The 24,948-nt window shown below is 43.5% G+C and overlaps 1 protein-coding gene across 1 annotated transcript in view; it reads left to right on the top strand.

Annotated features, from left to right (window-relative positions):
- Positions 1–1,854: 1,854 nt before the first annotated feature.
- The window catches only part of B3GAT2 (beta-1,3-glucuronyltransferase 2), a gene marked incomplete at both ends in the record, with an annotated part of 79,696 nt that continues 56,602 nt past the window's right edge, over positions 1,855–24,948 (top strand). Inside the window, one exon of the mRNA XM_080700276.1 lies at positions 1,855–2,430. Coding sequence (XP_080556402.1) covers positions 1,855–2,430 — 576 coding nt within the window. The remainder of the gene's footprint in view (positions 2,431–24,948) is intronic.

Raw genomic sequence — 24,948 nt, 5'->3', positions numbered from 1 at the left:
AATAAAAGCCAGGTATGGTGGCACACACTCATAATCCAGCTTGGGAGGCTAAGGTGGGAGGATCATAAGTCTGCAGCCAGGCTCAGCTGCTTAATGAGGCCTTCTTTTACTTAGTAAGACCCTGTTTCAAAATAAAGAATAAAAAATAGAACTGGGGGTGTATCTCGAAGGTAGAATGTCCCTGGGTTGAATCCCTGGTACCACAACAAATAAAAAGACTGGGGGTACACCCTTGGGTTCAGCCCCTAGTACACCCTCCCACACACATACAAGCCTTAGGTTATTCCAGAACACAGGTAACGTCTAACAGAATTTCTGTTCCAGAGGTTTAGGATGCACCAGTCTGCAGAGCTTACAGTATAAGCTGTGGGTGACGGGAAGCTGGGTCAGAACGCTAGTCTGTGTGTGTTGAGGGAAGGGAAAGTGTTTGAGATTTCACTCTCAGAACCTATTCACAGTCAGTCGTGCAAAGCCCAATACTGGGCAGGAGATGGAAGGACAGGGCTGGGAGAGGAGGGGCTTCTGCCCAGAGCTCGGCTTTGCGCCGGAGAGCACACAGCCCAAGGGACTTAATCGTGAACAAGGCTGGGAAGGGCAGACGACGAGAGAAGATGGGGCAGAAATGATTTATCTGGGACAGAAGGGCCCTCCACGGTTTTCCAAGCTCCTCTCAGGAGGTGCACAGAAGTATGGCCTCTTTTCTTTCTTCTTGGTACATTAAGACACAGGGATTCAGCTAGCGGGGGTGGTAGAAAAAGTCCACACTAAGCACCAACTGTTTGCTTGATGTCTTCTGGACACATGTCATCTTAAAATGATTCTGATGGCACCCTAACCAGGAAGGTCAATCGGACCCTGCAGGGCAGTCGAAAGTGATTTATTTCTTCAAGCCAAGCAGCTAGGAAGCCACGTTCGTTCTATTTTCACTTGGCCAGTTCCCACTAACCTCGGAGAAATTCCTTTAAACCCCGAGCCTCAGCTTCCTCATCCAGAAAATGAAGGTGATTCTACTTCCCGGGGCTCCTTGAAAGGATCCTTGGGAGGGTCACACGGAATAATTTTCAGGGACCGGTGAGGGGTTGTGGCTCGAAATTATTAGAGAAAAAAACAAGCCAAACATACTCAGCTGGAGTTTTAAGACTGCCCCTCCCCGCGAGGCTGAGGCCGGGGGCAGAGCCGGCGGCGCCCACCCCCTCGCCTCCTCGCCGGCGCGGCGCCCCGGCTCGCGGGCTTTCGCCGACTTCTGCTCTCGGCGAGCGCGTCCCGGCCGCTGCGGCTCCGCACGTCGGCCTCGCAGCTGGAGCCCAGCCCCGGGCCTGCCCTCCCTCCCCCGCGCTCCTCTTACTCTCCTCCGGTCTCCGGAGTTTTCCGCACGTGCACGGATTTTCTGCTGATCCCCGAGGACCCTGCAGTATTGGGCGAGCGGAGCGCGCGGGGGTCGGAGGAGCGCGTCCGCACTCCGCAGGTCCGGGCCGGGACCCGCCGCCGCCCCGGGAGCGCTGGGGCGCGGGCGTCTGCCGCCCCCGGCCCCCGGTTCCGCTTGCTTGCTTGCTTGCTTGCCTTGGGGTCTGGCTGCGGGAACCCGGAGAGGTTCTGAGAAGAAAAGAGCGAGGGGCCGGCGCGCAGGCTTCCGCGGCGGCGCGGGCGCGAGCTGGGGCGCCGCGCGGGCGGGAGCGCGGCCGGGGAGGCCGCCGAGCCCGGCGGGCGCCACCCCAAGGGCGCCCGAAGTTCCGGAGCCGAGCGCGCCGGGTGCCCGATGGAGAGCGCGCGGGCCGCCGCCCGCTGAGCGCCGCCGCCGCGCACCACGCGCCCTGGGGTCCGGCTCCCGCCGGCGCCCGCGCCCCGGGGCGCGCCATGAAGTCCGCGCTGTTCCACCGCGTCTTCATCCTCCTGCCCTGGATCCTCATCGTCATCCTCATGCTCGACGTGGACACGCGCGGGCCGGCGCCCCCGCTCACCCCGCGCCCCGACTTCGCTCCCCACCCCGGGGGCCGCGGGGGCGTCCGGCTCCCGCCCCGCCGCGGCGCCCAGAAGCGCAGCGCGTCCCGGCCGCCGCCGCCGCCGCCCGAGCCGCTGCCCACCATCTATGCCATCACGCCCACCTACAGCCGCCCGGTGCAGAAAGCCGAGCTCACGCGCCTGGCCAACACGCTCCGCCAGGTGGCGCAGCTGCACTGGATCCTGGTGGAGGACGCGGCGGCGCGCAGCGAGCTGGTGAGCCGCTTCGTGGCGCGGGCCGGGCTGCCCTGCACGCACCTGCACGTGCCCACGCCGCGGCGCTACAAGCGGCCCGGGCTGCCGCGCGCCACCGAGCAGCGCAACGCCGGCCTGGCCTGGCTGCGCCAGCGCCACCAGCACCAGCGCGCCCAGCCCGGCGTGCTCTTCTTCGCCGACGACGACAACACCTACAGTCTGGAGCTCTTCCAGGAGGTAGTGAGCGCCGCCCGCCCCGGGGCCCCGGGCGGGAGCGCCGGCTGCGCCTCGGAGTGCTCAGTTCCCCGCACGCGCTCCGCAGCCTCGGCGGGCTCCGGGGGTGACGGGGGTGGGAGGGCGTGGGGCCCCCGGGGAAGGAGCCCGCCCGGGGCTGTGCCGTCCCGAGGTTGGGGCCAAGGACATAGCACAGGTGGTTTGCAGGGACCGGGCTCTGGCCGGCCCGAGAGTGGAGCCAGACCCGGAGGGCGGCTTCTCAGCGCCTACAGGTGTGATGCTGGACCAAGCATATTAAGGGAAGGCGCACATGAAAGGTAAAAACTGGCTAGAGACAAATGTCCCCGGGTATGGAGATAGCTGCTGGTGAAAACGCTGACTTCAATGAGTTCTCTCTCCATCTCTTTCTTGGGCTCCGCATAAAGGTCCTTTCTGTTTCAAAGAAACCCCCTCTGGCAAGTGAGCTGGGGTTACTATGCCCGTTGGTAAGTTACATCTTTTTGCAGCCCAGGGCAGCACCTGGCCTGCCGGGTGGGTCCCTTTTCTCCAAGGAGTCTCTGGCTCGGCGAGTGGCCGCGCGCACAGGCAGGGCCACTGCCTCCTGGTGCTCTCGCTGAGCTCCGGAGTGGCGCCCGGCCCTGTGCACACAACCGCAGGCACCCGGCTAGCCGCACCCAGGCCGCCATCCTGCCCCGAGGCTATGTGTGGGCTGCAAAGGAGACCGGGTTGGTGGCGCTAGCCGTGTTCTCCCTCCGGGAGCAGTTGGCGCTGAACGGAATCTTGTTGAGTATTGATGTCTTATGGGACCCTTGCCTTCCTGCACCTGAAATTCTCTGACATCCGCCTCCTAGAGATGCCCAAGGCCCCTCCCTCGTGCCAGTTGGACGCTGCGAAGATGTGTGCTGGAGCACTGAGCTGTAAAATAACTGTCTAGCACCCCAAGTCCCCCGCCCCAAACACACTTTGCTCTCGACGTTTATTTTCTGTATGAATTTCAAAAATCCATTTCTTAAAGTTAATTGCCACCTTTATTTCTATCTTTCCCCTTCATAAATAAAGCAGCAGTAACTGTTCTCCACCCTTCCTGGCCATCCTGCCGCTCGCTGCCTGGGGCTTGCTTTCTGTGTTTCTCCAGAGCAGTGGCCGTGGCCGTGAGTCACCGGGTATCAAAGGCACGTTTAGAGATGCCATCATGACTGTTTTAAATTTAGACTTTTAAAGTTGAACTGTCTCACTGTTCTCTCCCCCCCAAAAAAAAAAAGAAGTGGCTCATATTTTAAGCAACTACAAATGACCCATGATTTTCAAATTAAATGTTTCTTTCTCTCTCTCCCTCCCTCCCTTTCTCTCTCTCTCTCTCTCTCTCTCTCTCTTTCTCTTCTCTCTCTCTCTCTCTCTCTCTCTCTCTCTCTCTCTCTCTCTCGGTTCAGCTTGGAATTGGCCTTACCTGTGAAAATGTGTGTACTTTGTTGACATAAAGCCACACAGACCACTGCCCATACGTCTGAGGGGCTAGATAAGGAGGGGGAAATACCTCCCTTTATCCCAGCCCTTAGTCTGTTGCCATGGGGTGTAGGCTGGGAGAAGCTGGCACATCCAGGCAGTCAAACAACTCAACAGTCCTCCTTTGATGCCTCCCAAGCTGAAGGAGGGTTTGTTGGTGGGGTGTATTAAGAAGCTGCCGAAAATCTAGTAGATTTTTTTCTGTTGGTAAATGCAGAGGAGAAAAAAGGAAGAGGGTAAGGAGGGAAAAAAAAATAGTATCGACAAAGAAGAAATTATAAAGAAAATCATGCAAAACTTTTTTTTTTACGGGTCTGGGTTGGAACCCAGGGACATTCAACCTCGGAGCTACACACCTGCCCTATTTTTTCTTTATTTTGAAACCGGGTCTCACTGAGTTGCAGAGGGCCTCATTAAGTAGCTGAGGCTGTCCACGAACCGCGATCCTCCGGTCTCAGCCTCCCCAATGCTGAAATTACAAGCGTGCACCACACGCCCGGCTTGCAAAACTTTTAAGACGCTAAAATTTTGCAAAGTTGAAGTAATGAAATAATCAAAATTTATCTGAAAACATGTGCAGCTATTTTTTTACAGCAAGTGCCAACTATACAAAATATAAATGTGTGTATTTTATGTATAATATGCATATCACACTCAGAATTTAAGTTCTACATCTCCTGGATATTACTCCCAGAAAGTAATTTTATGATGAGTACCTTTTCTCCACCATTAGCACCAGCTTTCTCTCTCTCTCTACCCACACACACGCCAGTGACACTTGGGACTGATTAGGCCTCTGTTCACATAAATGTATGTAGTTTTCCTAGTTACAATTTTAGTTTTTGGAACTGGAGACTGAACCCAGGGGCTTACTACCTCTGATACCACCAGCTCTTTGTTTTGAAACAAGGTTTCCCTAAGTTGCTGAAGGCCCCACTACTGCTGAGGCTGATCTCCAGCCTGTCTCAGCCATCGCAAGCACCAATGAACTTTAGTGGAATTTCTACATCTTTAGTTTGGTGCATTTTCCAGAATTACAGTTTATTTTCCTTTAAGCTCTTAATTTTGTTAACGGGATGGTCAACCTACACCCATTCTGGAATTAATGATTCTATGTGGACTATACCTTAGACACTGTTTCCGTGTAGAAAAGATAGAACCACCTAACCATAACACATTTGAAAACAGCAGCTCTGGGGGGAGGAGAGAAGGAACGCCTTGGGGCTGAGGTGTATGTCTCATCCCTTTACACTGTCCGTGTGTGCACACGCACACACACACACACACACACACACACACACACGCGCGCGCGCGCGCAAATTAGTTTTTAAGTAATTCACAGTAAGTAAGAAACGGGTGTCCCAAGGCAGCTTCATCTTTTATTCATAGTGCTTCTCATTTCCACGGTTGATGTTAAAGTAGATAAGATAAAGGGAGGAAAATGAACCAGGTACAAATTAGCTCACCAAGTATTGGCTGCAAATGAAGGAAAGTAAAGGATGAAAGGTCTCCAAATTAAATGAAAGACGCAACAGGCAATCTGTGTTCAATTATCCCTCCCCAGTAACTGGAATGGTGCTTTTTCACTCCCATACAGCTAATTTTCAGCCTCCCTTTTCAACTGAATTGCGCTGCCAGGAAAGAAATTTTTGCATTGAACAAGTCTAAGTTAACAGCCAAATTTATTTGCAAATGAAGTCGAGGGTGAGTTGTAGCCACAGAAATTGCCCCCTGAGAAGGGGGGTGGGGGGCTCAAGCGGTTCAGCCACTCCAGCTCTTTGGAGGCATCCATGGGCTTCTGCACTATGGATCGCTGGTAATCCTGCCTGCCTGTGCATCCTATTGATCCAGCTCTCTGGAAAAGCTTATTTGCAAAGGATTTAAGCTGCTTTAATAAAAGCCACAACTACAAATAAATGTGACTTTAGCTAGTCATATTTTCAATAACACTATTGATCAGGTTCCTGTTCTTCACTAGAAAACCTTCACAGCTCTCCCAAGTTTAAATTGAAGTTGGCTTCACCTTTGGAAATCAATCAATAGGTTTAAAAAATAGCACTTTCCAAGTAAGAAAAAAAAAAATAAAACTGCACACAGGCCTTCAATGAGATAAGCCTGCAAGACATTTTAAGAACCATATGAAAGGAATCGGTTAATGAGCCTGCATGTTGAAAATGTTTATGGAAAGCAGTGGACTAAAAAGACCCCTTGTTTGAATGTTTTTATTTCAAGTTATTATTTAATATATTAATATTGGTGCATTATAATTCTATGTCACAATGAGGTTCATAGTGATAGAAATATACACGCACACAGCACTTAATGTCTCCCTCGATCCCACCTCACTCCCCACCCCCTGCACATGTTATTGAGAGTGGTGTTGATAATTCTGTTTGAATTTTCTGTTGAGCACTCTTGGGCTGTTTGCCTGCTAGGCAGATGAAGGAGTTCAGCTCCTTTTCTGAAACATTTATCTGCTTCTACCTTTCCACTGTCTTTACTGGAGCCATAACCCACAGGATATTTGGGTTTTCAGGGCCTGCCACTTCCCCTAAATCGTAACTGTTTTCCTGAAAGGAGACATGTTTACTTCTCTTTTACCTTGATACAGTTTCTTAATTTAGGGTAATTATCTTCTTAAAGTGAAGAAACCTGGAAGAGTCTCAAGTTCAGCCTGAAAAGACTATCTGAAATGTGCTGCCGGTGTTTTATTATTCCTTTCCTCTGAACACATATTAATAGTCAAGTCCTAGGTCTGATGGGATGTGAGAATTTTATAAAAATGTGTACATAAAGCTACCCCCAATTTTCCTAGGCTATACATGTTAGATGTATCGATTTTTCTTTACTCTCAGCGGGTGTGTATTACTTGAAGTATGGCTCATTTTTGATAGCGTATTCTTTGGAAGCCAGCAGTTTTCATTTGGGTTTTGATATTTCAATGGGCCAGAAATAACAATTGGGGTTAAAGCCGGTCTCCTTTCTGCCTCTTGTTTTGTCTTTCTCCGGCATTCTTCTCCCGTCATCTACTTTTCACTGATTATTCTCTCATGAACAGCCAGAAGACGTGTCCAGATTGTTTGGTGTGATGCACGTTGTGTCTTTTGAGCATTTGGGCTGTCGTTAGCTGCTTCTTGGGAACTGTAGTGGGTGGCTCCATTTTCTTCTGTCTACTCCACTTGACTCTAAATTACAAGCTGGTAAATTTTCTCTTGTGTGAACTGTAATGGAATAGTAATTGCTTTTAAGGCAAGCTGCAAAAGCAAAATAGAAGAACCAAAGTCAATGGTCTTCCTTATTAACTATTTCAGGGGATATTCAGGTAGTCTTACTTTTTTCATAGGATTCAATAATGTTCAGATTTGTCTATTAAGACCCTCTGGACTCTGGTGGAATGTGTTCAGTCTTTTAAGATAGAATATTATTGTATGTTTGATTCATAGTACTGTTGAAGCATGTGATTTAAATTTTGTATGTTTTTTTTTTTAATTCTCCCCCAAACCACAAGTAAAATTGCTCTACTGATCATTGGTAAGTGCATTGATTTAGAAAAGAATTCTAAATGGCAGAAATATAACTACATTAATTTGCTTCTCATTCATGCCTGGTAATTTTTAAGTAATTTTAAATAAATAGCAAAAACACCCTTTATCATAGATATAAGCAAATTATAGTGATGTTAGCTGAGAACTTACTATGAGTGAGAAACCACTTTTAGGGTTTTATATATGTTCACAGGTTCACAACACCCACTAGAACAGGTGCTAGTACTGCCCCCCATACACATAGCTGTTGGAGACTTAAACACACAAACATAGACAGGAGATTTGAACAAATGCAGCCAGCCAGACTACCGCATAGGTTACCGTTGAATGATAAAATCAGTGCCTCCCCCTCTCCCTGCCTTTTGACACTGGGGACTGAACCCAGGGGCGGTCTACCTCTGAGCCACAGATGCAGCCCTTTTTATTTTTTATTTTGAAACGTTCTCACTAGCTGCTGGGATCCTCCCATTTCAGCCTCCAGAATACTGGGGTTACAGGCCTGCACCACCATGCTTGCAGTGCCCCCCCTCCTTTTTATGTACTGGGGAGTGAATCCAGAAGCATTTTACCTTCGAACTACACCTCCAGCCCTATTTTTCATTCTTTATTTTGAAAGGAGTCTCGCTAAGTTTAGGGCCTCACTAAGTAGCTGAGGCTGGTCGTGAACCTGTGATCCTCCTGTCTCAGCCTCCAAGTATTGGGATTACAAGTATGCGCCACCACGCCCATCTGTGTCCCCATTTTTAACAGAAGCACCAGGAAGTACGTAGGAAAGGTCACGGAGCCGTTATATGTCAAAGTTGAGAGTTGGAACCCGAAGACCTGCTCTGCTGCTGGGCCTGGAGTGCTCTCATCCAGCGTGTACAGTCGAATAGAAATGTTGTAAAAAGGACAGTATCTGATGGACAGGAGGCTTCTGTTATTGTTTCAGTCTTCTGAAATACTTGAACTCAGGTCTTTATTCTTAGCTTATATCATCAACTTAGTTTTCTCTTTTGATTTTTAAATTTTATTTTGTTTATTTTTTAGTGCCAAGGATTGAATCTAGGACCTCACCCATGCTAGGTAGGCACTCCACCACTGAGCTGTACCCCTAGCCCCAGTTTTAAAATGTTAAATTATTTTTCCAAGCATGCTGGTGCATGCCTGTAATTCTAGTACCTGGAGGGCTGAGGCAGGAGGATCACAAGTTTAAGACCAGCCTCAGTAATTTAGCAACACCTTGTTCAAAATAAAAAATAAAAAGGTCTAATGATATAGCTCCTCAAAAGTTAATCATTTTAAATTTGCATCAATTATATACATTTATGGTATACAGTATGTTTTGATATATATACATACATAGACATGTACACATATATACATTGTGGCATAATTATATCAAGCAAAAGTTATTTCACATTTTTTTTGTAGTAAGAATATTTAAATATGCTTTTAGCAGTTTTAAACTATGTGGTACACCATTATTAATTATCATCTCCATGCTGTGCACTAGATTCCCCTGAAGTAAGTATTCTTCTTGATTAATTCCTAAAATTTTGTATTCTTTGACCAACGTCTTTTCAATCTCACCACCACTTTTCCCTTGTCATATCATTTGGTCCTAAGACAATTTCATCTCCTCCTTCACTGTCTCTAATTTATAGACCATTTGATTTTTTAGATTTTTTTCAAATCAAGTGAAAATTGCCAAATTAGTATATAAGCAATAGTCATAATTTTTAAAACTGTGTGTTGTCATGAAAAGTTAAAAATTGATTTCTACAAGAAGGTAAAGGTTAAAGTTAATTTTTTCTGAGTTGATATACAGACATCAGCAGCCCTACCAGTCGTTTAGCCTGCTAGGGCAGAAAGAACTGAATGAAGGAAGAATTTTCTGGGGAAGAATGGAGGGTAGAAACACAGGGAGTTGTTTCCAGTGGGCACGGTGGTTCTCTGGGTCAGAGGAAGGGGCTGGGGCCTGAGCGCAGTGGAGCCAAGGCCATGTGGGTGCTACACCTGCTGGCTGTTCCCTTCCGCAGCTGAGGCAGCACCTTCTGAGGCCAGCACAGCAGCCTCTCCCTGCACCCCTGCGCTGCCGTGCTGGCTGCCGACAGCCACAGGCCTCGTCATCCACCCGCGTGTTCACCAGCTGTAGGAGGTTTGTTCATTTTCTTGTGTGATTTCTTCTGGGATTAGGCATTTCCCTGGGTTAAAATCAAAATCAGTGTATCATTGGTTGAGTCTTCTTTTGTGCTTACAGAAATCTCGCAGAGATGGCTGTGCTGTAGGGACCATCATGTTCACTACCAAATGTCGGGTTATTTGGTCCTTGGTCCTTTACCCAAAATAACTAAATCTCAGTAGTCTATTTTTAAATCAATCTCCTCCACCAGTGGAAAGAATTTTAAATAGTATGTGCATTTCATGCTGAAGCAGACCTTGGTCCCTTCCTCTGCAGACACATCATGCACCTCTTACCTGCAGGGACACGTTCTGAAAACTGTGTTGTATGAGCTTCACAAAGTGTATTCACATTAAACTAGGTGGAGGGTCCATCACTGGAGACAGCCATTGATACAGTCAAACACATGAGAGGAGGGGCTGCTGCTATGTAACATGACATGTCTCATAATAGACTTCAAGAAGAGTACAGTCTAAAATAAATATATTATAGCAAATACATAAATCAATGATGTTTCATGCTATCATCAACTGGTAGCTGCACTTAACTACTAGCTATCATTAACAATAACTATTATAATTAATATTAACTACTAGCTATAATTAACAATTAACTATAATTGTCTGATCTATGCATTTATACAATTGGCAATGCAGTAGGTTTGTTTACACCACCATCACCACACATGAGCAGTGAGCTGGGTGTGCTGGTGCACGCCTGTAATGCCAGTGCATGGGAAGCTGAGACAGGAGGCTCACAGCCTCAGCAACTTAGGCCCTCAGTAACTTAGACCCTGTTTCAAAATGAAATAATAAAATAGGGCTGTGGGTGTAGCTGGGAGGTAGAATGCCCCTGGGTTCAATCTCCAGAACCACACACACATACAGATAGTACATTGCAAATTTATCATATTCACAAGATATTTTAATGAGTTCGTCTCTGTCCTGTGACACATTAATTGGGTACCTACTATATGCTGGGCACCAGGCTCTGTTAAGACAGGAGGCACTACAGCTGTGAACAGAGTATCACGGCTCTCACTGACTCTATTTGTGGACTAAATACACACACAGCCAGGCAGTGTGACTTGAGAGAAATTGCAGCCGCTCACCCTAATGGAGTTGGTGGAAGCAGGAGCTGAGGAAGTGACATTTGAGCTGAGAGTAAGGGTTGAGGGGACCTGGTGGGTGATGGACAGGAAGGGAAGGGTTTTCCAGGAGGGAGCCATATGTGTGAACCTGAGAAACAGGCTGTATGAAATAGAAACCTGAAAGTGTGTGTGTGTGTGTGTGTGCGCGCACGCACGCTGGGGATTGAACCCAGGGGCGCTCTCTATCTCTGTGCTATACCCCAGAACTATTTTATTTGTTTTGAAAAATGTCTCACTAAGTTAAAAGGGTCTTGATAAGTTGTTGAGGCTGGCCTCGAACCTACATTCTTCCTTTCTCAGCCTGCCAAGTACTGGGATTACCGGCGTGCCCTACTGTTCCTGGCTCTGGAAGACATGCCAGGCTAATAAGAAGCAAAGAAGCAGGAGCTGCTTTTCCACCCCTATATGTGTGCTGCTTATCTTCGGGAGAAGCTTTGTTACCTCTGCCCAACCTTGTTCTGTGAAGAAGATACGTCTGTAGTTTATTGGAAGGAGGCTTAAATTATGCGCATTAGACTCCTTTTCCTGGATACTGCCAGGCCCTTATGTAAATCTGGGGATTCTAAATGTAAATAGCAGTGTGAAGGGTGTACCTTCACTTGTTTGTTTTTTGTGGGACTGAGCCTTGAACCCAGGAGCATTCTTTCTCTGAGCTGTATCCCTAGCCCTATTCTATTTTTTAGTTTGAAACTGGTCTCACTAAATTGCTGAGATTATCCTTGAACCTACACTCATCCTGTGTCTCAGCCTCCCAAGCACTTGGATTCAGGTGTTTGCCACCACACCTGGCTCATACTTTCCTTTTTATCTATTTTGCATCTGGTTTTCAGAATACCAATTAAGGAAATAGACCTCTAATTTTTTCAGCAGAACCTGAATATTATAGATACTCAAGTGATAGAAACACTACACAGTAGTACCAGCATATCTAGTTGTATCAAGGCAGGGGTAATACAGACTTTTGTGGATTTATTCTATTAGCAGTACCAAGGAGTGAACCCAGGGACGTTCTATCTCAACGATGCCTCCAGCCCTGTTTTATTTTTTGTTTTGAAACAGGGGCTCACCAAAGTTTCTGAGGGCTTTGCCAAGTTGCTGGGCTTGCACCTGTGGTCCTCCTGTTGAGCCTCCCAAATTACTGGGCTTCTAGGCAGGCCTCACTGCGCCCTGCTTGTGGATCCTTTACCGCGCCTAACATCACCTTAAATAATATAGTCAGTTGTTTGTTCCCCTGGAGTACAAAAGTAGAATTTTTGTTTGTCTACAAATGTAATTCTAGTGTCTAGTGCTTAGCATGTGGTAAATGCTCATCAAATGTTGAATGAATTATAAGACTCTTCGAAGCTGAAGGAATTTAGTACAGAAGAAAGTAGATCCCAGAATGTGGTCTTGCACAGAGAATCCTATTCAAATAATAGTTTTACCTAAGACTATATTAAGCCCTTTAAATAGTAACTTATAGATGTGGCCCCTCCCCTCCCTCACTGTAAGAGCATTCATTCTAAAAGGAAAAGGAGTGTGACTATCTATGTAAGGAGCAAGGCAGCCCTGTAAATAGCCATCGAGGCGGGGCAGTGTGTCAAAGTAGTTGTGAGCCAATTGGGTATTAAGCCTCTTCCCACGGGAATGGCTGGGAGCTCAGCTAGGAGCTTGGAAGTAAAGAGCCGCAGGTTCAAATCTGACGTCACCCCTGCTGCTTGTTTTCATCGGCAAGGTTTGCCTGCCTCCTGTGATGACCTCGAGTACTGAGCTATAGGCAGAGCTACATATTGGTCTCTGTCCATTGTTCTGACCCCTGTGGCCACTCTAATTGAGGGGTCTGCGAGATGACTGGGCTGTCTCAGTCGGCTCTGATCCTGTCACCAGGGGTTTGTTCCCAGGGCCTGAGGAGAGGAGGAAGTAGAGATCCTTGGCTGCTATGAAAGTGTGTTCAGAAGTGGGACTGCACCGGCTGGGTGTCTTAATTTAAGGAGTTACGTAGATCTGGTCTACAGAGGCTCCGGGAAGAAAACCACGTGTGAGAGAGTCGGCAGATGTTTTGGGTAGAGTGCCCACTGTGGGTATGGATTCCGGGGTTCACCAGATGTGGAACCTGGGCATGGTTTTAGTTCTGGGGTAGTCCCAGCACCTAGTGTGGACCCACGGCACACTTCCAACATGATAGATTATTTCTAACACAAACAAATGAATCAAAGAAATAGTATGTGCCAATAAGAGGGAGGAATGAGATGACCAGATGTTTAAAGTACCTTGTGAGAAGCAGTTGTTCCACTCAGCAGGCAAGAGCTGAGTGTGTAAGGCTGTTTGCTCACGGGGTCTCCTGGTTACCTCCCAACTACATATGCAACAGCTGCTGTCCTGCTCTTTCTTCACAGACCCTGCACCCTCCAGGTCCATTTCTGGCAAAAACTGGGCCATAGAAGTCAGAGGCACACCTGTAACCCGAGTATATGGGTGGCTAAGCCAGATGGATCACAAATTGGAAGCCTGGGCAGTTTAGTGTGATTCTGTCTCAAAATAAAAGATAAAAAGGACTTGGAGTGGCCGGGCATGGTGGCGCACTCTTGTAATCCCCGCGCTTGGGAGGTGGAGACAGGAGGATGGCGCAGGTTCGAAGCCGGCCACGCTAGCTTAAGAGACCCTGTTTCCAAATAAAACTGTAAAATAGGTCTGGGAGTGTAGCCCAGAGGTAGAAGGGCTTCCAGGAACCCCAGTACCACACAAAAAAAAAAAAAAGGACTGGGAGTGCAACTCAGTGGTATAGCATGCCTGGGTTTAATCTCCAGTACCATTCCATTAAAACAAAACAAAACAACAACAACAAAAACTGGGCTATATGCAGGGGCTTCTGCAGTGGTCCTCGACAGTCTTGTCCACAGAACTCCTAACCCAATTTTGTAAAATGGTACATGCTCTGGAACATCTTCAAACTGATGTCTAAATTTTTTTTCTTTTGCAGTACTGGGGATGGAACCCAGGGGCATTCTAACTCCGAGCTACACCCCCAGCCCTATTTTTTATTCTTTATTTTGAAACAGGGTCTCACTGAGTTGCAAAGGGCCTCACAAAGTAGTAGCTGAGGCTGTCCTCAAACCACAATCCTCCTGTCTCAAATTTTTAAAATTCTTTTAAATAGTTGAAAAGCATATGCTTTTCAGAGTATTATAAATATAGACGCTTGAAAATGAAACTTACATATGTCCAGTGTAATCTATAAATACCATAACATTGTGATACCCACAATCATTTAATAAACATACTTCTCAGTAAAATATAAAACTTTTTCTTTGCAGTGCTGGGGATCAAACCCCAGGAACTGACCTAAACATCAAACAACTGTTTCTCATTCTGTGCTCTAAAATCTAGTTACTTCATTCTTCCCTTTTAAGCAGCCCTTCCCTTGGTACCATAATCTGAAGTATGCAAAGCAAATCCCTGCCACTAAGCTACATCCCCAGCTCACAATTTGGAAATTTCATGTTTTTTTTTTTTTTTTTTTGCATACTCAGGATTGAGCCCAGGGGCATTCTACCTCTGAGCTACATCCCCAGTTCTATTTTTATTCTTTATTTGGAAACAAGTTTTCACTAAGTTGTAGAGGGCCTCATTAAGTACCTGAGGCTGTCTTGGAACCTGCAGTCCTCCTGTTTTAGCCTCCCAAGTACGGGGATTACAAGCATGTGCTACCATGCCTGGTGGCTTCATGCTGCTCGCCTATGTATTTTCCCACTCAGAAGTTTATCCTAGTTGAATATTTTGAGATTCCAGGTCATTTATTGATCTTCCTATTGCTCATATATGCAGTGGTAAAAAATATACCCATAGGACATTTTTTTAAGTTAAATTCTATTAGCCTTTGTCTTAAAAAACTTTTGGGGATTGGCAATGTTATAATTCATTATGGTAAACAATTAATCAAAACAACATGAAGTCATGGAGTTGGGTATTTACTATTTAATTTACTATTAATTTACTATTAAGCATAAAAGCTTACATTTGTTGGAAATTGGTTTCTTAGTGACATGGAGTATTTTGTTGATTACATAATCTGTATTCATTGAAGGATATTACAGATCACTGGAAGAGATGGGAATTAGTATAAATTATGTTCCTATTAGGTCAACTTTATTTACACAAAGAAGCCAAGTGAAAGCATACCTTATGGTAGTCGGTATTCCTCGAGTTTTTGAACTGTCAAGCTTTAAGCCAAAACCACATGGTGATCTGTCAGTAATGCTCTGTTGATGACAGTAGGGCCCCTCCAATTTTGTTGAGTGCAAATAATTAGACACCTCTTTTCTCCCTAAAGGATTTATTACCCATTCATTAGAGGCATTGACTTTCCTAATAAAGATAGCAATATTTCTAATTACCTTTGTTTGTTGTACTGGAGATTTTCCCATGGTGAGACATCGCATTTAATACAATTGAGGATGGGTAAGGAATAGGCCCTGCATGAAATGCAGTAAGGGCTGGGCACAGGGACTCAGGAGGCGTAACCTGCTCCAATCTCAGAGTCAGTTTTAGGAAAGCCAACATGGGACTTCTGGAGTCCAGGAATTATAAATTCCCTTCCAGCTTTCCTCATTGCTGTAGTCCACAGAAAGTCTTCGCATGCATTCTCCAGCCCTAGTCTAATCTAAAACTGACTGTTTTGTTAGAAAGACACTAAATGAAGAACTAGAAATGTGGCCTCCAGGTCATGGGACTCCCGCTGACCTCCAGAGACTGACTAATACTTTTCTTTTTTTTTTTTTAACAGTGCTAGGACCCACCTTAGTAATCAGATATGTGCACTGCTGTCTGATTTTTATAATGTCACTGAGGCAGGAACTGTAATGTCTGTTTTCCAAACAAGAAAAATCCAATTATTCATCTTCCTCATGGGGCTGATACTAATGTAAATGAGGTGACACATGCACAGTGAGCAAGCAGGGCAGCGTCCTGATCCATCTGGACATCCTTCAGAAGCCCATGGCTACCAGAGCTGTGGGGAGGCCCGCAGGCAAGATGTCACGAAGCGACCTTGCTGCTGCCATCCCGACAGCCCTGGTGCCCCAACGTGCTGCTCTCCCGGCTGATGGAAATGAGAATTTAAGTCTGGTCCATATGTGGGCCTGTTGTTCATCGTCTAAATAAGCTTGGCATTGGAAGATGAAAATGCCAGTGTCGTTTTTAAAGGTCAGATGACAGTTTGGGGATATTTCAGTAACTTTGAAAAGTTCCTCAGCTATATCTGTTCATGCTGCAAGAGTTCTGGAAGCATCCTTGGGAGCCTCCTCTCCCAGGAGCTGCAGCCTTGCTCTGCAGGATAGCACTGCTACAACATGTCAGCAGAGCTCCTTAGAGAAAAATTAAAGTAATTGCTTTTACTTTTCTTTTCTTCTTATTCTTATTCTTATTCTTATTCTTCTTTCAGTATCGGGGATGGAACCCAGGGCATTGTACCTCTGAGCTACACCCCAGCCCTATTTTTTTATTTTTGAAACAGGGTCTCACTGAGTTGTGAAGGGCTCCCTAAGTAGCTGAGGCTGTCTGCGAACCATGACTCTCCCTCCAGTCTCCACTTCTCAAGTGCTGGGATTACAAGTGTGTGCCAAGACACCCAGCTAATTTTCATTTTTCATAATTTATTTGTCTATTGCCTTTGCTTCCTGATACATGTACTGATAAAACAGGTTTTTTGGCCTTTATCTTTTCTGATTGTGCTTTTCTTCTTTGTTTTAGGATTTTAGAAATAAAAAGGTTATGAGGTTGGATTATATGGGGCTTTTTTTTTCTGTAGACAATGATTTGGGATTTAATCAAAGCCCAGGGTGTTCCTCTGAGAATTGGTTAATTGTCCTATAGATTAAAATCAGCTAGGCATGGTGGCACATGCCTGTAATCCCAGTACCTGAGAGGCTGACACAGGAGGATCGCAGGTTTGTGGCCAGCCTCAGGTACTTTACATCTTAGTGAGACCCAGTTTCAAAATAAAGAATAAAAAATAGGACTAGGGGTGTAGCTCAGAGGTAGAATGCCTCTGGGCTCAATTCTCAGTACTAGAAAATAAAGTATTCATTTATTTGGCCCTTGTAAATCCAGTGACATTTAAAAGTAGGTGGACCAGGGTATGGTAGTGCACACCTGTAATCCCAGCTGCCCAGGTAGGAGGAGACCAAGTTCCAGGCCAGCCTGGGCAACCCCAGTAAAAGGCTGGGGATGTAGCTCAGTGGTAGAGCACTTGCCTAATGTGGGAGGTCCTGGGTTCAATCTTCAATCCTACAAATAGAAAACAAAAAAAGTCACATTTCTCTTTTTGCTGTCTTTCCCCTAAAACCTTCAAACAGTATGCAGAAACAAAAACAGTATTTTTGTTATTGCTTTGGCAAGCTACACATTCACCATTTTTGTTTACTCTGGTAATCTGCAATATGATAAAATAAACATGTACCATCTTACATGTAACCTGGGAACCTACAATCTACTTTTTTGTGTGGTACTGGGGATGGAACCCAGGGGCTTTCTACCCCCAGGCTACACTTCCAGACCTATTTTATATTTTTATTTGGAAACAGGGTCTCACCAAGCTGCTGAGAGCCTTACTAGCTGAGGCTGGCTTCGAACCTGTGCAATCCTCCTGTCTCAGCCTCCCAAGTACTGGTATTACAAGCATGCGCCACCACGCCCGGCTCTAATCTACTTTTTATGTCTCTAAAGTCTTCTCAGTTCTTTATGTAACTGGAATCATATATTTGTCAGTTTGTGCCTGGCTTATTCCATGTAGCCTAACATTCACACTGTAAGATGTATCAGAATTCCTTTTTGAAGTTGAATAGTACTCCGTTGTTCGGCTGTACTATACATTGTTTACCCATTCAGCCATTGATGGAGTCTTGAGTGCTTTCACATTTTTGCTGTTGTGAAATGTGCTTTCATTGTTTTCTATTGCTATAATGCTGATCTGATTATTGCTGAACAAATACCTTTTTGAGTCCCTGATTTAAATTCTTTGGGGAATAAACACAGAATTTGAGTTGCTAGGTCCTGTGGTAATTCTATATATAATGTTTTGAGGAACTGCCATGCAGACTTCTACAGCAGCTACATTTTACTTTGCCACCAGCAGAGCACAGGACTACAACTTTTCCACAGCCTAGCCAACACTGGTTTTTGGATCATGGCTGTCAAAAAACTGGGAAGTGAAAAGTGTGAGCCGGGCGTGGTGGCGCACGCCTGTAATCCCAGCATTCGGGAGGCTGAGACCGGAGGATTGCGGTTCGCGGACAGCCTCAGCTACTTAGTGAGGCCCTCTGCAACTCAGTGAGACCCTGTTTCAAAATAAAGAATAAAAATAGGGCAGGGGGTGTAGCTCGGAGGTCAAATGCCCCTGAGTTCCATCCCCAGACCCGCAAAAAAAAAGAAAAGTGTGCAGTGTTGTGTTACTGCAGTTTAGCGTCTGTTAGTGTGCTTAGTTTTCATTTTGAAAAAATGTCTTTGAGTTTTTAGGCCCAATTTTAATTGAGTTGTTCTTATTGTTGTAGAGTTTTAAGTTCATTATATATTCTGAATATTAATCCTGTATCATATTTGTGAATTGCAAGTTTTTTCTCCCATTTTGAGGGTTGCCTTTTTATTGATAGTATCCTGTGATGAGCAACGGTTTTTCAGTTTGATGAAGTTTAATTCATTTTTCTTGTGTACTTTTGGTACCCTATCCATGAAGTCATTCCAAGCCCAATGTCATGAAGTTTCCTTCTGTTTTCTTCTAGTAGCTGTAAACTTTCCAGTCTTAGGGTTCAGTCTATCATTTTGCACACGACAGTTTTTCACAGTAGCATTTATTGAAAAGACTGTTTGTTACCCATCGACTCATTTTTTTTAATGGTACTGGGGCTTGAACCCAGGGTGCTGTACCTCTGAGCTGCAGCTCCAGCCCCTTTCATTTCTTATTTTAATATGAGATCTAAGTTACTATATGTTGACTTTGTACCTGCCATCCTCCTGTCCTAAGTGCTGGGATTACAGATGTGTGCCACATACCCGACCCATTAAGTGATCTTAATGAAAACAATTGACATTATCAAAAATCATATATGACCATATTCTAGGGTTTATTGCTGGGCTCTCTGGTCTATTCCATTGGTCTATCTGTCTTTATGTCAGTACATGCTCTTTTGATTAATGTAGCTGGGTGGTACATTTTGGAATCAGAAAGCATGACTCCTCTGGTTTTACTCTCTTCCCTAGATTGCTTAGACTACTCAGGATGCCTGGAGATTTTATATGAATTTTAAAATGTATGCCGGGTGTGGTGGCGCACGCTTGTAATCCCCGCGCTTGGGAGGCGGAGACAGGAGGATCGCGCTGGTTCGGAGCCAAGCCTCGCTGGCTTAAGAGACCCTGTTTCCAAATTTAAAAATATAAAAACATAGGTCTGGGAGTGTAGCCCAGAGGTAGAAGGGCTTCCAGAAACCCCAGTACCACCAAAAGTAAGTAAATAAATAAATAAAATTTTAAAATGTATCGGTCTATTTCTGAAAAACAGTTTTGGGGATTTTAATAGGGATTGCATTGAATCTATAGATCACTTTGGGTAGAATTGACATCTTAATATTAGTTCTTCCAGTCTATAAATATGAGATGTTTAATTTATTTATGTTTTTAACTTCTTTCAGCAATTTTTGTCATTTTTACTCTATAAATTTTTTACCTCTTTGTTTAGCATTATTTGTAAGTACTTTATTCTTTTTTCTACTTGATAGGTTTTAGTAATTGATGTTTACTCTTCCATATCTGAAAAATACCATGTATTACTAATAGAACTAAAAATATCTAAGACTGAGAGAAACTTCAGGTATTTTTTGCTCTTATTTTCTTTATTTTTAATTGGCTCCTTTTTAGTTTCTTGAGATGAAAACCTAGATCTCTGATTTTCTTACCTTTCTTTCCTTTTTAATACATGCTTACAACTGTACACTTTAGGCACTGTTGTAGCCGCCTCCCATATATTTGTCTATGCTTTTATTGGTGCATTGTAACTAAACATCTTAGTGAGGTTCCAGTTCATACAAATGCACATAGGTCCTGGTGGCCTTCCCTTCAGTGCCTCCCCACTACACAGCCCTGCCCGTGCCTAACAGCGGGAATGTCCGTGTCGCCTTCATACATGGGCACAGCGTTACTGGGACCGGTCCTTTCATCAGCTCTCCCTTTTCCCAGCCCCACCCCCTCTCCCAGCCCCTTCTGCTATGCCACTGGTCATCCTCCTCGATTATCTATAGCTCCTTTGTTTCCTGATTTCTCTCTCGTTTCCCATGTGAGAAAAAACATTCAACCCTTGACTTCCTGACTGGTCTCACTTAGCATCATATTCTCTAGTTCCATTTATTTTCCTGAAAATGACATACTTGTGTTGTTCTTTATGGCCGGGTAAAATCCCATTGTGTGTATATACCACATTTTTATTATCTGTTATTTGTTCACAGACACCTAGGCCGGTTCCATTCTCTGTCTTATGTAAAGTGTGCCACTATAAACATGAATATGCATGTTACTATAGTGTTCTGAGTTTGATTCTTTTGTAAAGATGCAGAGTAGTAGTATAGATGGGTCACATGGTGGTTCCGTTCTTAGTCTTCTGAGAAACCTCCACACTGATCTCCATAGCAGTTGTAATAAATTTGCCATCCCACCAGTATAAGTGTTCCTGTTTCCCCACATCATCGCCAGCATGTTATTGTTTGTATTCTTGATGGTTGCCTTCTAAGTGGATTAAATGGAGTCTCAGTGTTGTTTTTATTTGCATTACCCTGATTGCTAATGATGTTGAACATTTTTCATTTTTTCATGTGTTTATTGGCCTTTTGTATTCTTGTCTTAAGAAGTGTCTATTGAATCCAATTGCCCAGTTTTTGATTGGCCTTTTTTTGGTTTTTTTTTTTTTATTATACAAGGTATTTGTCCTCTATCAGAGAAGTAGCTGGCAAAGATCTACAATTCTGTAGGCCCTCTTCAGACTCTTGATAGTTTCCTTTGCTGCACTGAAGCCTTTCAATTACGCGCCATTCCTTTTATTGATTCTGTTTTGATTCATGAGTGTCGGAATTTCATTAAGGAAGTCTCTACTAGTTCCTGTATGTCAGAGTTAGTTCTATGCCATAGTAATGGCACAATTTCTGGTCTAGTTTCTAGGTCTTGATCCATCTTGAGCTGACTCGTGCAGAGTGAGAGAATGGAGTCTATTTTATTCTCTAACTATGAATATTGAGCTTTCCAAGCACTACTTGTTAAAGAGACTATTTTTCTTTTCTTTTTCTTTTGTAGCACTGGGGATTGAACCTAGGGGCATTCTACCTCTAAGCTACATGCCCAGCCCTATTTTTTAAAATTCACTTTGAAACATGATCTCATTAAGTTGCAGAGGCCTCACTAAGTTGTTAAAGCTAGCCACAAACCACTACACTTAGCTAAGGCTGTTTTTTTCCTAGCATATCTTTTTGGGTCCTTTGACAAAAATCAAGGGCTATATGTGTGAGGATTTGTTTCTTTATCTTCTATTCCATTGATCTGTTTTTGTGCCAGTATCGTGCTGTTTTGTTACTATTTTTCTGTAGTACAGTTTGAACTCAGGTACTATGACGATCAGAATTGCTTTGATTATTCTGGGTCTTTCGTTTTTATACATGAATTTTAGGACTTTTTCTAGGTCTATCAAGAATGGCTTTGGTATTTTGATAGGAATTACATTGAATCTGTAATACTGTAATGCCAATATTTTTGGTAGTATGGATATTTTTATGACATTTATTCTGCCTATCCAAAAACATGGGAGATCTTCTAAGGTCTTCTTCAATTTCTTCTTTAGTGTTCTATAATTTTCATGGTCTTTTGCTTCCATGGTTTAGATTTATTCCCATGTTTTCCAGATTTCTTTTGCAGTGGATTCATGGTTGGATGGTATGTAGAAAAATGATCTTCATAAGTTTATTTTATATTCAGATACTTTGCTGAATTTACTTATCAGCTTTAGAAAGTTTCTGGTTGAGTGTTTGGCATTTTCTAAGTATAAAATCATGTCATCTGTAAATAGATAATTTTATTTCTTTCCCAACATGTATCTTTTTAATTTTCTTCTCTTGCCTTATTTTTCTGGCTAGAATTTCAAGTACTGTATTGAATATTAGTGGTTATAGTGAGTCTCATAGTCTTCCTCTTGATTTTAAAGGGAATTCTTGCTAGACTTGGTGGTGCACACCTGTAATCCCAGTACTTGGGAGGCTGAGATAGGATTACAGGTTTAAGGACAGCCTTAGCAAATAGTGAAGACTCTTATCAAACTGGTGAGATTATGTTTCATAATAAAAATAAAATTGGGCTGAGGGTATATCTTGGGGAAAGAGTACTCCTGGGTTCCACCCTCAGTACCACAAAAAGGTGGTGGTGGTGGTGGGGTAATTCCTTCCATTTTTCCCCATTCAGTATGATATTGGCTTTGGTTGTTGTTATTTTTGTTTTGTTTTGTATATTGCCTTTATAGTGTTGAGGTAAATTCCTTTTATCTCTAATCTTTAGTTTTTTTTAGCATAAATGGGTGTTGGATTTGCCACATACGTTTTCTAGACCTACTAAGGTGATGGTGTGCTTTTTGTCTGTTGTTCTGTTTACTTCCTATGTTGAGCCAGCCTTGCATCCCTGGAATGAAACCTACTTGTTTATGGTGCACAATTTTCTTGATATGGTTTTAAGTGCAAATCTCTAGTATTTTATTAAGAATGCTTACATCCATGCTCATCAAGCATATTGGTCTGTAGTTTTTTTTTCTTTGGTTATTTTTTGTTTGTTTGTTTTGGTATTAAGATAACATTGGTTTAAGCCAGGCGTGGTGGCACAGGTTTGTAATCCCAGCATTGGGAGGCTGAGACCGGAGGATTACAGTTCATGGACAGACTCAGCTACTTAGTGAGGCCCTTTGCAACTCAGTGAAACCTGGTTTCAAAAAAAAAAAAAACAGGACTGGGAGTATAGCTCGGAGGTAGAATGACCCTGGGTTCCATCCCTAGTACCGCCAAAAAAAAAAAAAAAAAAAGACATTGGCTTCACAGAATGGGTCTGGAAGTATTCCATCTCTTTCTAATTCATGGCATCACACATATTTGAGGCTGTTTTCATTGTTCCTGTCCAAATAGTTTCTAATTCTATTTATTTACTTATTTTTTTCTGTAATTATATTAAATAATCATAAAATTAAAAATATTAAATTATATTTAAAAATATTAAATTATATTAAATAAGTATGTTGCTTAATTTCTAAATACTTAGTTGTTTTCTAATTTTTGTTTTTATTATTAGTTTTACTTCTATGTGGTTTGAAAACATAATCTAGTTTCATTCCATTGACATACTTTGTATCCCCGATAGGCTGACATTGACATGTGATCCGTGTACACGTAAAAGAACACTTATTATGCAGTTGTTGGGTGTAATGTTCCATAGGTGTCAGTTGACTGCTGCTCAGATATTTCATGTCTATGCTGATATTTAGTATTCTGCTCTAACAAATACCATATGGTCAAGTTTTTGACTGTGACTATGAATTATTTTTCTCCTTTTAAAGCTTTCTGGTTTGTTTCTATACTTTAAAGCATTGTTATTTGGTGCGTATGCATTTAGACATGTTACTTTCTTAGATGCATCAACCCTTTTTCGTTATGAAGTGTCCCTCTTATCTCTGGTAATCTCTGTCTTGAGAGCTACTTTGTCTGATATTTTGGCTGATATTAGAGCTCCCACATGCACACTTGCTTGTCCCTTAGATTGTTTCCCATCCTTTTGCTTTTATCCTGTCAATGTTCTCACACTTAAAATGTGTCTGTTGTATCCAGTGTATTGTTGGTTCTTGTTTCGTTATCCATTTTGCTTTTCTGATACTCTTTTCCCAATTACAGAGGTAATAATCTGCAAACAGAGCCTTATTTAAACAAACCCTACTGTGAATCTTGTGCTGAGTTAACACACCCAGCATTTTGTTACTAATTGCGCTTTCTGAATTAGATTTCTTTAAGGCCCACCTATGTTTTCACTTTTACCCCAAAACTGGTCATGATAACTATGAAATAACTTATCACTGAAGCTCTCAAGAGCCTACTTACTGCTCTAGGAAAAGTTCTATCCAATTTGGAAGCCTCCTACCTTTCTAAATGTTTTCTGGGAATGTTTAATTACACCTGTAATCTTGGAGGGCTCCTCCTTCCTCTTGTATCCACTTGTCACACATTCTGAGTCCATTTTCCACTAGGAAAAGCTGAGAACCTTTACCCCCTTTTTTCTTAGATTTCAAGTATAGTTTGTTATTTTTCCCAGTTCTAACTGCTATCAGCTTCATCTTATATGAATTTCCTTCCTTATTCTGTTCATTTCCTTTTATCTGTATCCTTACGCATCTATTCCAATGTGCTTACAGTGCATTATTTTATTTTATGTGTCCTTATGAATAGTGTCTTATGTGCAGTGTTTTAAATCTTTATAAATACCATTATAATTTTTTAATTTTTCCAAGTTTTATCCCATTTTAAGGTCTATTAATATTGTTGTTTTTACCTCCATTGTGCTGCTTCTAATGGTGAACTGTTTTTTTCACACTGAAATGTTCATAAATGCTCTGTTTGGGAAGTAGAATTTACCATAAGCTACATCTCTGTATTTAACACAATGGCATTCTAGTGCTGTATTAATCGGTGAAACACACACACACACACACACACACACACACACACACACCCCTCTAATCTTGCTGTCCAAAGACCCTGTTCAGTCAAAGACTACCAAAATAGAAAGCTACCACATTTTGGCAATTCAGATAAGTCTGAATTTCATGCAGATATGACCAGGACTTCTGGTTCCTAGAACTAACTCCCTGGAGGAAATGTCCCTGTTTCTTCTGCTCTTCCTCCTTGTAGGTGCTCATCTTTATTAGATACCTTAGGTTTATCTCCACAGAGTCATGCCATATTTTCCCCTAGGACAGCAGTTAAAACTTTTATGGCCCTGCTCCACACTGAGAGCCCAGAATAGCCATGGCCCAGGGAGCTGCGCTCAGAAAGCTTCCCTTGGGCCTCAGTGTGAAGAGTCCTATATGTTGTCAAGACTTCCACTCCAGCAAAATGGCAAGAGCGGCA

This window comes from Muscardinus avellanarius (genome assembly GCF_963383645.1).
Source record: "Muscardinus avellanarius genome assembly, chromosome: 8".
NCBI lineage: Eukaryota > Metazoa > Chordata > Mammalia > Rodentia > Gliridae > Muscardinus > Muscardinus avellanarius.
The sequence above is the reverse complement of the archived record's forward strand: the minus strand, read 5'-3'. Positions and strand labels throughout refer to the sequence as shown.